Below are 17732 nucleotides of genomic sequence, written 5' to 3' on the forward strand. Positions count from 1 at the left end.
ATATTCACTTTTTGATGAGAGACAAGGTACAAACAATATAATGTGAAGAGATAAAATAGATTAAAAATATATAATGATAAGTCCCATATAATTTTTCTGAATTTCACATCTAATAATGTCTAAACAAATTATAATTTTAGATGTATGTATATTAAGTGCTTAACATGTAAAGCTCATAAATAATATTACCCAAATAATATATATGTTACGAATACCAACATCTATTATGTGGTTAAAGTAAAGTATTGATTTAAGTCTCAGATGAAAAAGTACTAAAGTAGCATAGAATTTTGCCATCAAGCATATTTTGGAGCAATTCAAGTTAAGATATTAATATTAAACAATTAATCATGTATTAAGATATTAATAAAAATAATTAATTTTTAAATTTATTATTTAAAAATTATTCAATTAAAAGTATGAATCTAATTAGATAATTGTGTAAAATTTTTTACATTGTCAATTTTTGAATGAATCAAGTAAAGTTTATAAAAATTGTAATACTTTATATTGAATCACACACACTAAAGAAGTGATTAAGTATAGTTTAAATTATTAATTAATAAACATGGCACGGACGGTGGGTCTTAATTAACCTTTAATTTGTTACTTTGTCTCCTAATACATTGGCAATTGTCCATTGATGAGAAAGGTCCAATTCATGAGTTCCAAAAGTGCTTTGATTTCACTTTCTAAGTTTCAATTGAAGACCCATTATTATAATTTCTGTATAGAACAATCAATTGCAAATTAACATAAAAATGGAGAATTGCAAGTAGCATTTACACCAACTACTTCTCTGAGGCACAATAAAAATTATAGCCACTGGAATAGACATAACATTGATACACCAATACATATAATATGGATCTCCATAAGATGTCTATTTCCGTATGCTAGAGTTGGAAAAGTTGCATTCTTAGCTTCTTCAATTCAATTTGGCTCATAAACGTTTTAATGATTCTCAAAGTATGTGCATGTGATGGTGTGTTAGTGTATATATACATATTCATACAAGTGGCTACACTATGTAACATAGGTCAAGGTACATATCATATGATCATAGCTAGGGTTAAATTCATAGACTTCTGGTTTTAGTTGATGAGCAAGAATCACAAACTTTACGGAAAAATTTCCCTAATTTTGTAATAAAAAAAACTGACCCATAACATGTGCTATACAACTCTTCACTTGATTGGGACATACCCATTATTATTACCCAAAGTCTCTTTCCTTCTCTCTATCTATATACACACTTTTTTGTTTTTCTATTCATGACCCTACTTCAATTCTTTCATATATTCCTTTCCCTTCTTTAATTAATTTCTTTTGATTCATTCCTATATTGTTGTTACAAGTGTTTATATATTCTCTTAATTAATTATTTTTCTTGACTAATTTTTTTTTTATCTTTTTTATTTGATTATATCTATTGCATAAATTGTAAACCGGAATGGTAAATTTGTCACATCTGAATAATATCATCAGAGGCTCAGAGCCTCGTTGAAGCAAAGGGGACGATGGCCCCTCAATTTTCAAATTTTCATATAAATTATAAGTAATTTTTTTATAGTTTGACTTCCTAAATTTTTCCCACCATTTGTGTAAAATTGATTTTATGCTTTTTTTTTAAAAAGATCACTAGTTAGATAAAACTAACACTAGGTTTTAAAGGACACATCAAGACAAACGATTTTTTTTATCTTTTGGATGGAAAAAAAGAAAGAAAAGAAAAAGAGACTACAAGTCTACACTACATATAACTGCTAAATAGTATATATGAATGAAATATACTATATGATCAACAATTTTGTTTAATCAACATAAAATGTTAATTAATCAAATATGTTCTTTCGTTTTTTTAAAGAAAAGAGAGTGAAAATAGAATTATTAGTGTTATATTGACTAATTTCTCATTTAAAAATTAGTTTTACAAAGCTGGTTTTCATTTTAAAATTGGTTTTTATATTTAAAAATTGATTTTTTTTTCATTTAAAAATCAATTTCTCTATTTAAAACTTATTTTAATAAAAATTATTTTAGCCTTTTCTATCTATTATAAAATCGATTTAAATTTATAATACATTTATACTTAAAAAACTAATTTTAAGACTTAAAATCATCAAACCGATCTTTATCAATTTGAATAACCACTTTTTTAATTGATTATAATTTATAAATTACTTTAAAAATTGATTATTTAAAATTTAATTTATATTTTTTATGAATAATCCTAAATATATAATTGTTTTGAATATTTATTGAGTCGTTGTTGTCATGGTTTAATTGTTTTGAATCCCTGCCAAATTGAATTAAGGTTTAGCTGATTGCAAGTTTCCAACCGCCTATTAATTAACAATTGAGAACTAGTTGCAAGATATTAACACTCAGCACCATCATTTGTTAAGGATTATATCTCTATTAGTACATAATTAAACGATCAAAATTAAACAATAAACAAGATCATCATGTTCACGCTAGCTAAGGCATGGATTTCACCGTTTTCTTTTTAATTAGTTTTTGCTTTTTCATGATATTTAATTTAACCTGGCAAATTAAAGTAAGGACTAATCCATTTGAGTCGAAATTTTATTACTTAAGCGAGTAAGTAATTGACTATTCGATTAATTTTAATTGGTTTAAATAACAATTATAATAAACCTAAACATATGCTTAGTCATTGTTATATATATTAACCGCCGAAAATGTAACTAAAATACATGGAAAAAAATTATAGACTGGGGTACGGTGAAGGTCAACAATTATTTGATATACCACTCATAATATTTTCAACATGAAACTGACTTTATTCTATCTTTGCCAAATTAAACGTACTTGAAATATATTTAATATCCATCTTTACATATCTAATTATTCCCCAATGACCTGAAATGTCAACTTTTCGTAGGCCTAACATTTTAACATCACACATTCACCTAAACAAAGTCTTGAACAAGTGCAATAATGCTATTACTTTACAAACAAATGCAACATCCAATGTAATAGAATGAGTGTTGGAGTATTTAAACTAAAAATGCAATGCAAGAAGAACATACATTGGTCAAAGCTTGTACGGATAATAATTGTATGGGGTATACGCGAATCACGGGCCATATCATAATATAGACTTTGTCTCTCCACTTGGGAATAAGCTAAGCATTATGCAATTTGTTTTCTTGTTCTTGTTCTTGTATATATACTTAGAGTGGTTATAATTATGCGTAACTATGATTTGTTATGATTGATTAAAATGTTTAATATAATACATATTTGTATTGTAATTATTAGTTTTATATAAAGACATTTTTATGAGCTAACTACTTATCAATATAATCTCAAGTTTTTCAGGTCAGAGATTATATTGTAAGTAAGTTTTGTTACACATATAATTATTTATATTTTTATTTATTAATTTAAATATTTAAAAAAAATTTATAATATGATATTAGAATTGGTCCATATTGTTCTTTCCAAAAAAAATTTAGTATAAGAAAAAATATTATGTAAGAAATTAAGGTAAAGCCACCTAAACACCTAGTTGATTGAGATCATACACAGATACTGACTGTATTATACACCTAAAAAATTTTGAAGGAATCGGTCTACTTTGTTGATTATCATGTTATTCTACTTAGCTTAATTAAATAAGTTGGTCTCTTATAAAAAAATATTTATGATTTTGAAAAGAAAAAAGAAAAGAAAAAACTTATTCTATAATACAAATTGTTTTTCTTTTAAATTTCAACAAAGATATAATTGCTTAATTTTTTAGAATGTATTACTAGTTTATATACCAAAATTAAGGTGAAAGGAATTTTATGTGATTTAAGGTACACAATAATTTACAAAAAAATAAAATAAAAGAAGAGGTATATATATAATATAAAATATGAAATTTAACTAATTGAATTCTATTGATATCTCTTTAAATAATAGATAATGTATAAGTTTGTCATCAAATTAATTTTTTAAAAAGGTTAAACCGATATGATGAGAAGTTTTTTTTGAGTTTATGTAAATCTTGCATAGATTTTATTTTTGTCTTTTTATTTATCTTATGCTAAAATTCTTTTTTTTTTTTTGAAGTCTAATAAAAATTAAACTCTAAATTTTTATGACATAAAAATTTTAATATGATATGATAAAATCATTTTTTTAAGAGTTTAAATTACTAAAAGGAGGCATATTAATAGATATAGATATAAAAGTAGTAGATAGTGCGAGCAAGAAAGAAAGTAAAGTAGCTAGGGTTTGAAATGATAGTGAGAGGAGGTAGGTTGTAGGGTTTGAGCAATGAATAGAGCGGCATGTAGATGGTAGCACAGTCCATAGCACCAAGCTGTTTTTTGCTACCTGCTCAGCTACTTATATACAATACACGAGTGGTCCAACTCTTACTCCAAACTCATCAACTCTAAATAACTCTTTTAATTCATTTATATATCTCTAATATAAATAATCTTCTAGTAATATATTATTTGTATAATTAAGTTTGATCCAAAAATTACTTATTTTAAAAATTTAAATTAATTATAAATAAAAATACATAAATGACGATATATTTTATAGATCTTTTTGTGTAAGAATTTTTTTTTTTTAAGATTAACAATAATCAAATTTTAGACGTCTTATAAATTGATGTCCTACTTTTAAATATTTAGTTTATAATAATGAAATTTGAGTATCTAAAAGCTTTATAGCCGAAAACAATCAATGGAAGACACCCTAAAAGGGAGATGCAATTTTTTGTGAGTACTAATAAAAGGTTGAGGACTTGTTGCAAAAAGGAACCGACATGCAAATGTACTAATTAAGGGTCCATGCTATATCCAACCAATATATATATATATATATATAGCTAGGAATAAGCTCTGAGAATTTTCATTTTTTTTGTTTGTTATGACTCTAAATTGATGAGATATGAATCTCCTAAAAGATAAATCCATCTCTAAAAGTGTTTGGAACTATGTATATGTATTATATATTATGCTTGGTTCTTTATGAAAAAAATAAGGTATTGTTAAATTAATATTTTTCTTACATTGTTAGGAGGATTATTTGTGAATTCTTTCTTATATTCCAATAAAAGAACACACATATACTTCAACAATGTAAGGTTTTCTTTGAAAAAAGAATATATAAATTCTTCATAGTGAAGGATATAGTAAGAAAATTATTTGGAGCACCATAACCTAAGGAATGATATGTGGTGAATAGTAGTGAAGGGTAGGTACAAAAATAAAGCTGTTAAAAAAATGGGATGCAGAAAGATTGTCTCGATCTATATAAATTTGATTTTTGAGTCTGCTGAATTTCTAATCATAGGGTTTGACCCATAGTCCTAACTGCCTTTATTTTGAGATCTCATATTCAACAATACCATTATTTTGACTCGTCATATTTTTAAAATCAAAATTCCAAGGTGATTTCAAACTCCTAAAAGAAGTGTTTGATTTTTTTTTTTATATAAAAAAACGACAATATGTAAGTTTGCTTTATTATTATTATTATTATTATTATTATTATTATTATTATTATATGCCAGTACGTACTTGATTCAACCCATTCAAATGATAAATGAGACTTGTATATGGCTTTCATATAAATTAAAACACAACACTTTCATGGGTACGAATACAACAAGATTGATATATGACCAAGATTTTGTAATAATACATATTATATATATATTTGCCTTAATGCATTGATACGGTAGGTTTTCATTTTCTTGTTCCGATGATGAGTAAAATGTGTTGGTACTTGGTACAGCATAACGTGGTTTTAGGGTCTAGGTCTAAATCCTATAGAGCTTTGGGTTATCAATAATGTTTGTTCTTATTTGTAGGCCCATATACAAACTTTATTTGGTCCAACCATTTTACTTAAGAAACTCTCAACATGATTTGTCATGTCTCAAATATAAAATATCATATATAGTACACAGTAAACTATTAAAAATATTCTATCAAATTTAAATAGTATTAAAATAGAACGAAAACAACTAAATATAATATATATTTATTATTTTTAACCTAATAGATTGAATTTTGATGTAGTATTTTGTAAGTATAATAAAATAAAATAAAATATTTCATCTTTAAATTAAATGATTTCTGCCAAGTGAATTTTTTTGCGATTTTTTTTGTATGTAATTAGAATAATTTTAATTTAAAGCAATGAAAAAAAAGCATCTGGAGATTAAATTTTACTTCAGTTTTTTACATGAATTTTCTAAAAAGTTATTTAAATATTCTCACAAAAATTTAGATTTAATACATAAATAATTATCAAATATAAAATTTATTTATCATTTATATAAAAAATATTTTTTATTATTTTTATCATATTCTTAAATATTTTAGGACAATTTGTGTCATTTTAATTTGTTAACACATTTTTCGTGAGTAATTTTGGTAATATATGCTAAGTATAAAACACCAATTTATGATAAATAAGAAAATATAGAGTAAAATTATGTTAGCTTCCCAAGTAGCTTGTTGGTTGAAAGCATGTACTTTTAACCCAAGTGAACTTGGTTCGAAGCTGGCACTCAGGAATCAGAACTGAAGGCATACATGAGGAAATTATTAAACCTCAAATGAGGTATTTCAAAATACCTCTCTTTTTGGGTTTTATTTGCACCAAAAAAAAAAAAATAAATTAGATACATAAAAGGATAACATAACCTTAGGATCAGAATACAATATGTAAAGGATATAACTATAGCCTTTAATGAAACAATATAGTTAGTGTAACATAGAAGGATATTTTTAAATAAACAAACAAAGAGATTCTTTTTTTTTTTTTTTGGGTCACAAAACAAAAGGATTCCTTCAAGCGCATAAAATAAATCTAGAATTCAATTCAAGAAAGCAATAAAAAACCCAAATAATATTTTGGGCTGAAAAGCCCAAATAAGATGTCAATAAGTTGGGTAACAATGGGGAACCTATTTAAGTTGATGGATCAAATGTTTGGATCAGAAATAGTCAAATAGGTAAAAAAGTCTTTCAAAACAAGGGGGAAAAAAAAGGAAAGAAGAAAACCCTTTTTTTAGTTTTTACCAAAAGATATGTTTAGTAGCTTAGTTAGGTAGATCAAGTAAAACTTTTCTATATTGATATCTTCCCAAAATGTAGAGACATAGTAGGCATGCATGACATTGAAAAAGTTTTCTATTTTTATATTTCAAAAGATAATAAGAAGATTTTCTAATAAATATGTATTTATAAACCCCCCCCCCCCCCCATCTTACTAATACTTTTAAACAAAATAGTGAAAATACAAAAACTAATTCTATTTATGTGTTTTTTATATATTCTCATTGTCTCTTTATGTCTATACTTTATATTGTACTTTTACATACTATGTATTTTCTCTTCATTTTGAAATAAGAGTTTCTTTTATCTTTTGAATTCATTAAAAAATTAAAATATCTAGATAGAATAATAGTCTAAAACCTAAAATATGAAAAAACAAATATTTAAAAAAAATTATGAAACACTATATTATAAGTTATATCACTCTTACCAATTTTACAATTGGTGGCACCAACCCCCTAATTGAAGATGGGAAAACAAGGCTTTGTCGGCAGGTAGCCCTTCATTGTGTGTCTTAAAAGTGTAAAAATATTATAAAACCAAGAAGAATAGTATCCCTTCTTTTGCAAAATTTTTTTTTAGGTTTTTATGTATTTTTCAACTGATAGCTCAAAAACTAATTTGTTGTGGTATTAAATTTTATTTAAAAGTTTACCACTTGTCAATGAGTTGCTATATATACAAAATAGAATTCAAATTTTCGACACTTATTTAAACAGACTAATAAATTAATTACTAGACTAACCCAACTTTGTTCCTTCTTCTGCATTTTATGATTGAACAAATTAAAACAAATGCAACCCATAAGGTAGCGATCCAAGAAGACCCATCACATATAGTAGTATTCTAGACATGCCATGCATATCATCTACATATATTTGATAATAAATCATACAGTGTATTGTTACATTTTTTTATAGGAAAAAAAGCCAAATTTAAATTGTTCTTAATTAATCACTTTTTATTTTATATTTTTATTTATTTATTTGTTTGCAAAACTAAAATGAAATTACTAAAATGCCCTTATCAATAGATACAATAATTTGGTATGTGAAAAATATGAATAAATATAAAAATTAATTTTTAAAGTCAATATTAATAATTTTTTTTTAAATTTAAAACTTATGATAAAAAAAATAATTTAAAAAATAATTGATATTAATGTACCGTTGATTTCTCATGATATTCTCCATCATATATATATATATATATATATATATATATATATATATATTAGGTAGAAACTATATATCATTTGACCTTTTAATTTTCATCGATTCTAAAGGGTAGTCAATAATGTCAATCTCCAAAAGCATATATAGTGATTATTATTTGTTCATCAAGAATTCTCACTACATACATATATAGATTGAATAATATCCCACATACACTTACATAACAATAAGCTCAAAGTATTCTCTTAATTGGCATCGGACCCAGAATTGAGAATATTCTCTATGCTGTATGCTTCATTATAAATGCATTTAGGTGACCATAACAAGTAACGTGTGTGGATCTTCAAAGTTCAAACTACTATATATGATAATATAATAAATTAAATGAGATTAATTATTTATATTATTTTTTGATTATGCCACCATACAACACAAGTTGCATTGGGGTACCCATAGCATGGATGAAGGTTGTAGTAGGTCTAGGTCATCCCGATTCCTTATCCTTTTGGGTCCACAAAAAAAAAGATTAACCATTGTTATTATTGAACAACCACAACATTAAAAGCTAACTACTAGTCATTCACATGGTTACTAACTTATTGGTACCTAGGTTAATAGGAATTATATATATATATAATTGCTTGACACATACTACATTAGTACATTATTTCATTCTAATGATACTATTTTTCTTAAATTAATAGAAAATAAATAAATAAATAAATAATTATATTTTTAAAACATTTGTTTAAATAATTTTTTTAAAGATTTTTTAAAATTTTACATAGAATTTTTTTTATGTGCCTTATACTATTTTTTTAGAATAATAAAGATTGAATTTTAAATTTTTTAATAATAAAAATTTTGATATTATATCATAGTATAATTTTTAAAAAAAAAATTAAACTGATAAATTGGTTTTTTTACTATATCTATATGAAGAATATTTTGTTGAAAGGCTTCTATCTTCCCATTGAAGAAAAATGTAGGGTTAAGCCCCATCTTGGTTTTTGAAATTGACGAGTTGCACTGATTTTATTTTTGACTTTTTAATTGTTATAATTTGGTTCTTCAGATTAAAAAAATGTACTAATATAGTTCCTCATGTATTTTTTGTCGTCGAAACTCAACACCGTTAGTGACGTAGTTAAGTCTTGTCACGCTAGACATATTAAAATGACGTCGTATGTATTTTAGCACTAAAAAAGACATTAAATAACGTCGTTTGAGGGTTTGAATAATACTAAAACGTTATACCTTTTTCTTTTAATATTGTTCAAATCCTGAAATAACATCATTTATTGTTCTTTTAACGCCAAATATGTATATCATTTTAATATGTCTAACATAATAAAACTTGGATTATCAAACTAACAGTATTGAGTATACACTATATTAATATATTTTTTTAAATTTAAAAGATCAAATTATAATAATTAAAAAATCAAAAACTAAATCAATACAACTCACCAAAAATTAAAATAGACTTTAACTCGAAAAATGTAAGACAATTCTTTGATTTGATCTTCTTCCTTGCCCTCTTTGCTTATAATTCAAATCTCTTGATGTATCTTTCACTAATATATGAAGATTTTCTTTATGAGATAGAATCTCTCAAAATTTTATTTAATTCACTCGGGATCCGTATTAGGCATAGGTCACTCATTACGTCAGTGTGATTAAATGTATTGGATGGTCGCTATATTTTATTCAATAATAAAAAATATTTAACGTTAGTTCAGTTATACTAAACTAAAACGCTTAATACAAATTGACATTTATCTTGTACCTTGAGCATTTAGTCAGAAATTTGAATTCTAATAATATTAATATGCATGAATAGAAGATTTTGACCAACACCTGTGCTCTTTCGAAAAGTCTTTAATTAGTATAATTGTGCAAAATAATTTAGTCATAAAACGAAAATAAAATTAAATTACATGATAAAATTAGTTTTATTCACAAAATCAAATACAAAAATATCAGTATACATTAAAATCAACCACTAAATTAATTATTATATATTTATATATAAAAAATATCTTATTTAATTTATTTTAATATATATTTTATATTTATAATTAATTTTTAATATATTGAATCAAATATATAAAGATATCCAGTAATACTAAGAGAATAGAAAAATAAATAAAATTTATTTTATTTAATATTTATTAATTATTTAATAGACAAGTAATTTGCACTTCTAAGTGCATGAAAATGGAAATACATAGTGTGAGTGAGTAGTGAGTATATGAGACAAATACATGCACAAAAGAGAGTCTAGATTCAAGAAAACACTATACACCCATCTCAATCTAATTTTTAATTGTAAAATATTATGCTAATTGCTATGGCCATATCACATTCATATTCATATTCTTATGCATATTGGCTTACACTTACTTACATCTCAATCACTTGCCACTTTTGTTTTGGAGTGTTTTGGGCAACCTCAATGGTTCCTCTCCTTTAATTTTTCTCTCTCCTCCCAAACACAACAAACAAACAACAACCTTATTCAACACAACACAGAAAACAGAGCATAGAAACAGAGACACTTTGATTTGATGAAGATCCAGTGCGACGTGTGTAGCAAGGACGAGGCATCGGTGTTCTGCACCGCCGATGAAGCCGCCCTATGCAACGGCTGCGACCACCGTGTCCACCATGCCAACAAGCTCGCATCCAAACACCAACGCTTCTCTCTTCTCCGTCTCTCCACAAAGCAAAACTTCCCTCTCTGTGATGTTTGCAAGGTAAGAAAACAAAACACCCCACTCACACTTTCTTCTCTTTTCTTCATCAAAACATCATGGGCACCAAGAATTTCTCGTCAAAATCTGATTTTGTCAATGATTTATCAAGTGGGCATGTGAGTTGCATCAGCTTTATATTAAGTAACAACTATATGTGTTGCAATATGCAAATCAATAATAATGATAACTCAAAACTAAAAATCTATCTTTTTTTCTCATTGAAAAGTTTTGGGTAGCAAGAATTTTTCGTCAAAATTTGATTTTGGCAATGATTCATCAAATGGGTAAGTAAGTTAATGGTATCATTTTTGTTGTGTTATTCTATAGGAGAGAAGGGCCTACGTGTTCTGCCAGCAAGATAGAGCGATTCTATGCAAAGATTGTGATATTCCAATTCATTCTGCAAATGAACACACAAAGAAGCATACTAGATTCCTTGTCACCGGTGTTAAACTCTCGGATTCTGCTAAACTCTATTCAGCCGCCACTCCTCCTCCTCCTCCTCCTCCTTTGATTGGAAGTAATAGTAGTAGTGACTCTAATTCCAAAGCTTCTCAGATTCGAAAATCTTTGGTATCTGAGCCGACTTCTTCAGCAGCATCAACGGGGCTTCTCCCAATTAAGGGAGGAAACTTGGTTGGTGTTGCCGAAGAAGACGCTTCCACGAGTACTCGCAGCATATCTGAGTACTTGATAGAGACTATACCTGGCTGGCAAGTTGAAGACTTTCTTGATTCATCAACTGTTCCCTTTGGTTTCTCTAAGGTATTAGACATTCAATTCTTAGGTACTCTAAAAGAGTAATGTTCCTTTAGTTCATTAGTAATTGTCTAAGTTAAAAGGTTGGACACTTCGACAGCAACTAACGAACGAAAGGAATATAAATACAAATACAAATTTCCATTCAAAATATATATATATTTTTTATTGTGATAATAACTTGGATCTGGTGAATTGTAGGGTGGTGATGAGATGTTTTCAGTGTTTGACGGTGAAATTGATGGAAATATGTATGCATTTTCAACAATGGAGAAGATGGGGATGTGGGTTCCTCAAGCACCGCCACCACCACCACCACCTCTTGTATATCCTTCACAATTTTGTGAGGCAAAAGATGTCACCAACAACAACATCAAAGGTAGCATCAGCAGATCAAGGTTGGGGGATGATAATTTCATTGTCCCTCAGATTAGTCTTCAATCCAACAACACCAAGAGACCAAGATATCTATGGTAGAATAATGCAAAAAAATAAAGTTTCCAAGTTCAAATCTTGTGAAGGACAGAACCCCTTTTCAACTATCAACATCCTTCTATCTTTTGTTTATGGTTTTGGTCATATTTTGTCCCTCCACTTTTTTTCTTTTTTATTTTCCCTTTCTTTCTTTCTTTATGTGGCTTGAGTTTCACTACTCTGCCAAGCAATGTTTATTTTGGGTTCATTTGACTTTTTTTTTTCCAAGAAAAGAAATCACCCCTTCAGATGAGATCAAAGGAGGTAATGTATTGTGTAATGATGAATTGGTGTAATGTTTTGTTGACCAATGTAAATATATAAGCCTTTCCAAGAGTTTTAAGAAGCACTTTTTTGGGCTATGATCAAGAAAGAATGAAAGATACAGTCGAAATAAAAATGCTAAATATCTAGATATTTTTGGATAATTTGCTTTTATTATTTGGGCATGTTTAGTTTGAAAATAAAAGAAGGTGAAAATTTTCAATTGTATATTATTTATTACACATAAAATCATTTATACTTTTTTTATGCTATATTTTACTTCCGAATCAAACATACCATATTGTTTCTATGCAAATTACATCTGAGTCTCATAATGTTGTCATCATGTGTAAGAAATAGTAAGCAAGAGAACAAATTGAAGAGTTAACTTATTTGAAGCAGAGAAAAAACTGATTGAAGTCATGTTCATGTTCATCCTTTTAGAGAGGGGAATGGGGGGCCTTGAAAGAGGGAAAAAGTTTGATGGGGGAGGTGATTGCATGCACATATGAATGTGATGATTGTGATTGAAATTTATAAGGGACAGTGACAGTGGAGTGTGACCTAAAAGGTTCTGAATGGATGGCATATGGCTTTGTCTCAATATAGCAATTTATGAGAAGTGGTTGATGTTATGGTGTACAATAGTAGGCTCATTATATTAGATTCAAATTCAATCAAAACATGTCAAATTGGCCCTTCTATTTGTAAAAGAGAAAAGCTCAAGTCTAACTAGAATTTATTGTTTTTTATTATTATTTTTAGTTATTAGTTTAATTTTTTTAATTTAATAATATATTTTTAGTTTATATTTTTAAATATTACTAACTAACTATTAATTAAAAATAATAAATTTTATTAATTTTTTAGTATTTTTCTTTATAAAAATATATATAATTTTTTATATATATATAAAAATTATGTTATATGGTATATAATATTAAGATTTTTACATCTTATAAAAAAGTTTTCAAATGTACCCAGAACATTGATGTTTTAGTAACGATTAATTTTAATTAATATATATTATATATATTTTTTACAATTAAAATTAACAGTTAAAATTATTAGAACATCAATATACTTAGTACACTTGAAATTCTCCCTAAAGCATTACACTACTATTTTCTATAGATATGACCATTATAGTTTTCTTAGAAAATCAATATGAATATGACAACTTCATAGATATTCGGTGTAATATCTTAGAAAAATAATTAGTACAAGTTATCATTAAAAAAAAAAAGTTGCATATATAACTCAATAACTGTAGTGTACCTCCATCATCATTGTGCTTTTGTTGTTCTAAAATTGGAAGTTGTTGATACGGCTTCCACTTTAATTTCAGTAGGCCCTATGAGTTTCTTTTAAATTCTTAACTCTTATTACTGTCTAAGAGGTGACTTGCCACAAGCTTTAATTGAAGTAGGAGCATAAGCCTTTTGTACTATGATCCGAATCTACTAACATGCTTGGCTTTTCCTTTGAAACTCTTTAATTAAATCATAATTTGGACAAGTGATTTGGTAAGATATTGTTGTCTACATTATTAAGAGTATTTTTTTTCTTAAAAAGTTGAAAAACTCTATTTAATTTTGTTAAGTATATATAGATTTTTGTTATTGATTGACAAATCCAACAATAATATTCATTAATGGTAAAACGAAAACCATTAAATTAAGTAGATTTTCCAACAATATTAAAAAAAAAACCCATGTAAGTCATTATATATGTTGAAAAATAAAGAGAATAATATCTGTTAGATACTTAGATATGCTATGGAGATATCAAGCAGAAGAGAGTTCTTGAAGCAATGAAATAATTAAATAAATAATTAAATAACAAGTTATCACCAATAAAGTTGAAAAACTTTAAACAATGTTATTGGAAACCACTACTATATATAGTATTATATAATATAATATTGCTTCATAAAGTTTCTGGATCAAAATAATTAGGATTAGAATAATACAAGTGGAGTGGAATCATTTTATGCGCTTCACTAAAAGGAGGAAAAGAACAAATTAAATCTCCTAGTAGTTGATGATTGATAACACTATTTTAGCTCATGGTATTCTATTAAAAGAGTAAGTCATTATTATAGTGGAGAAGAAAAAAAAATATTAAAATAGAAGATTCGAGTCCAACAAAGTGGAACATGAATAACTTTATTTCCGGATATAGAGGATATGAATATGAATACTTTATCTTGTTTATGATATTTTTCATGGTCTGTGGAGATCAGATAAGAGAACAAATTCTCAAGGCAAAACTCAAAACTGAAATACCCTCATATATCACATTAATAAGTCTTAATTAATTTTAGTCAAGTTTTTGCAGTGAATGAGATGTTGTTAAGGAATAAAAATTACAAAGTGTAGTCTATGTTTTGTCATAGGAAAAAAAAAGATTATTTGTACCTAACAAAAAATGTTATTTCTACCTTATAAAATATGTTTAGTTATGGATAAAAGTGAGTGATAGTTTTTACTTTCCTTTTATGAAGGATTAAGTACTTTTTTCATTCTTAAGGTTTGGGATGAAAAACAAATTTGTCTCTGACATTTTTTTGTTATTAAAATCATCCTTAACGTTACAAAATGTTATAAAATCGTTCTTTTTGTTCATAAATAATATTTTTCAGACAATTTTATCCCTAAACAAAAATTAAAAAAATACCCCTCATCCTCATCTTCATCAGAATAATTTACAACAGAAAAAGAAAAAATCAGAGCACAAAATTTAACATCAAGAAAATTTTTGAACAGTGAATCAATAATAGGGTTATCAAATTAAATTTATCATCAAAGTCAAGTAGTGAGCAAACTCAACACATAAAATTCTGTCTCAGAAGAAAGTGCTAACAACTAACAAGTATTTCAACTTTTCAACAAGAAATCAAAATTCACAAGTTTGATAAACATTAAGCCATATAAGAAACCGTCATCGTCGTTATTTTCATGGATCAACCAAAAATAGAACCAGATCACAGCAGCAGCTGCAACAACAGTAGAACCAGCTGCCACCACAGGCCACTGAACATTCAAACCCTTCACCCTTTTCCCATCCCTAGCAATAACCCTATTTCCATTCACTCCACCATTCATAGTATCAACTTTCTGGTTCAGTCTTCTGATCACATTCTTAGCCACTTCTGCTTCTTCCTTCAATTGAGCAACAAACAATTTCAAGCTCTTTTCTCTCTCATCAGACTTTTTCAGTGCCTCCCGCAAGTTCAGTTTCTCCTTAACCCATTCCTTCATATCCGAGCTCTTCGAATTTGCAAAGTTCTCCATTTCCTTAGTCTTCTGCCCTAATTCCAAACCCTCTTTTTTCTTCTCTTGAATCTTCTCCCTCAACTCCTCCTCAACCTAGTCCACTTGTTCCTCTCATCAACACTTTTTTCTCCAAAGCACCAATTTCTTCTCCAAATTCCTAATTTTCTCTTCACTCTCATATTTGTCCTTCTTCAGGAATTCAACTTCTTATTCCAGCAATTTCACTTTGAATTTCATCTCCAGTAGCAGCTTCCTAAGCTCAGCAGTCTCAGCCATCATCTCCTCGGCGGCTCTCATATCCGATATGGAGTCATGTTGGAGCCTTGCCAACTCTGTCTCCAACTCCGTCGCTCTCGCGGTGATCGCACTTGCAGAAAGGGAGAAGATAGTAGGGTGATAGAAAGGGAGAGAAGAAGAATTGGGGGTTGGGGAGGAGGTGGTTTCGAAGAGAATGGTAAAAAGAAGGGGATGGGGAGGGAAGACAGTGAAGAGACACCGAAGTAGGGTGGGGTGGGGTTTTGTTTTTATTTTTTAATATTATTTTTATTAAGTGTTAAGGGTAATTTGGTAAAAAAAATAAAAAATGACGATTTTATAACGTTTTGTAACATTGAGAATGATTTTAATAACAAAAAAAAGGTTAGAGACGAATTTCATTTCACCCCAGACTTCAAAGACAAAAAAATACTTAACCCTTTTATGAATGTACTTTATATTCATCAATTTTGTATACATGATGAGCTAATGTAAAAAAAAAAATCTAAGTTGTAGGTATAAAAAGTTTATCTTTACCTATAAACATTATATGGTAAAATTTTAGATTAATGCATAGCTTCACTTTTTGTTCTATGCTATATTTTAAAAAAGAGTTTGCAGCAATTATATCAATATATATGTGAACTTCAACTAAAAAAATAATTAAGTCAAATTTTTACTACTAATGATATTATTTGAAAAATAAAATAATAAATTTGACTTAATTAATTACTTTTTTTTAATTAGGACTTGTACCTCTTGTATTGATATAATTACTGTCAACTTCGTTTAGGATGAAGCATCCGATGAGAAAAAAATAGTCACGCATTAATAAAAAATTTTATCAAATAATATTTATAGGTGTAGATAAATTTTAATATTTATACCTATTTATACACTGATTCAAAAAGGTAAAAAGTACATCCAATAAAGGTGGCTTTTTATATTCGATTTTATAAAAGTCGGGCACGACAATGAAATATCTCCAACTATCTCTCTACTTTATTTAAAAGGAATATCTCAACAAAGTCTCAAAATAAATGGAACAGTCATCCACCATCAAAGATGGAACTACACTAAAAGTGATTATTTTTCTACTATAAATACGTTGATAGAACCTTAGATACATTCAAAACTCAATCCGCTAAAAATCTGCTTAAAATTTGCTAACTTAAGTATCAGAGTCTCTTACAAGTACCATCCCACATCCTTACGAGTAACTGAGAGGCGACACCTTGGCGCACAAATCGGACGCTGTCTCAAAAAAAGTTTAGATCCTACGTTTAGACCCAAATCACCATTTCAGATAACCCTCAGAATAATATTATAGAATTTTCCTAATCATCAATGATGAGGATTTATTTTGGTGGAGACAAGAATCTCTCCCAAAACAACACCAATCTAACCGGCAAGTGCACCGGGTCGCATCAAGTAATAAAAACTCACGGGAGTGAGGTCGATCCCACAGGGATTGAAGGATTGAGCAATTTTAGTTTAGTGGTTGATTTAGTCAAGCGAATCAAGATTTGGTTGGTTGATTGGTGAATTGCAGAATTTAAATTGCATTTAAAGTAAAGAGAGCAAGAAATAAATTGCTGAATCTTAAAGAACAAGAAATTAAATGGCAGAAACTTAAAGGGCAAGAAATGTAAATTGCAAGAATCTTAA

The 17732-nt window shown here is 27.5% G+C and overlaps 1 protein-coding gene across 1 annotated transcript; it reads left to right on the forward strand.

Moving 5' to 3' along the window:
• The first annotated feature begins 10673 nt into the window (after positions 1-10673).
• LOC130935585 (B-box zinc finger protein 21) lies at positions 10674-12632 on the forward strand. Its single transcript, XM_057865392.1, has 3 exons — positions 10674-11034; positions 11362-11799; positions 11995-12632. The coding sequence occupies exons 1-3, from the start codon at positions 10846-10848 to the stop codon at positions 12268-12270; spliced, it is 903 nt and encodes a 300-aa protein (XP_057721375.1). The 5' UTR covers positions 10674-10845; the 3' UTR covers positions 12271-12632.
• Positions 12633-17732: the final 5100 nt, after the last annotated feature.

Source organism: Arachis stenosperma, chromosome 6, assembly GCF_014773155.1.
Source record: "Arachis stenosperma cultivar V10309 chromosome 6, arast.V10309.gnm1.PFL2, whole genome shotgun sequence".
NCBI lineage: Eukaryota > Viridiplantae > Streptophyta > Magnoliopsida > Fabales > Fabaceae > Arachis > Arachis stenosperma.

Coding starts and splice junctions, on each gene's coding strand:
- LOC130935585 (XM_057865392.1), top strand. CDS start 10,846: ATGAAGATCCAGTGCGACGTGTGTAGCAAGGACGAGGCATCGGTGTTC. Junction 11,035..11,361: donor CTCTCTGTGATGTTTGCAAG/GTAAGAAAACAA, acceptor GTTATTCTATAG/GAGAGAAGGGCCTACGTGTT. Junction 11,800..11,994: donor TTCCCTTTGGTTTCTCTAAG/GTATTAGACATT, acceptor GGTGAATTGTAG/GGTGGTGATGAGATGTTTTC.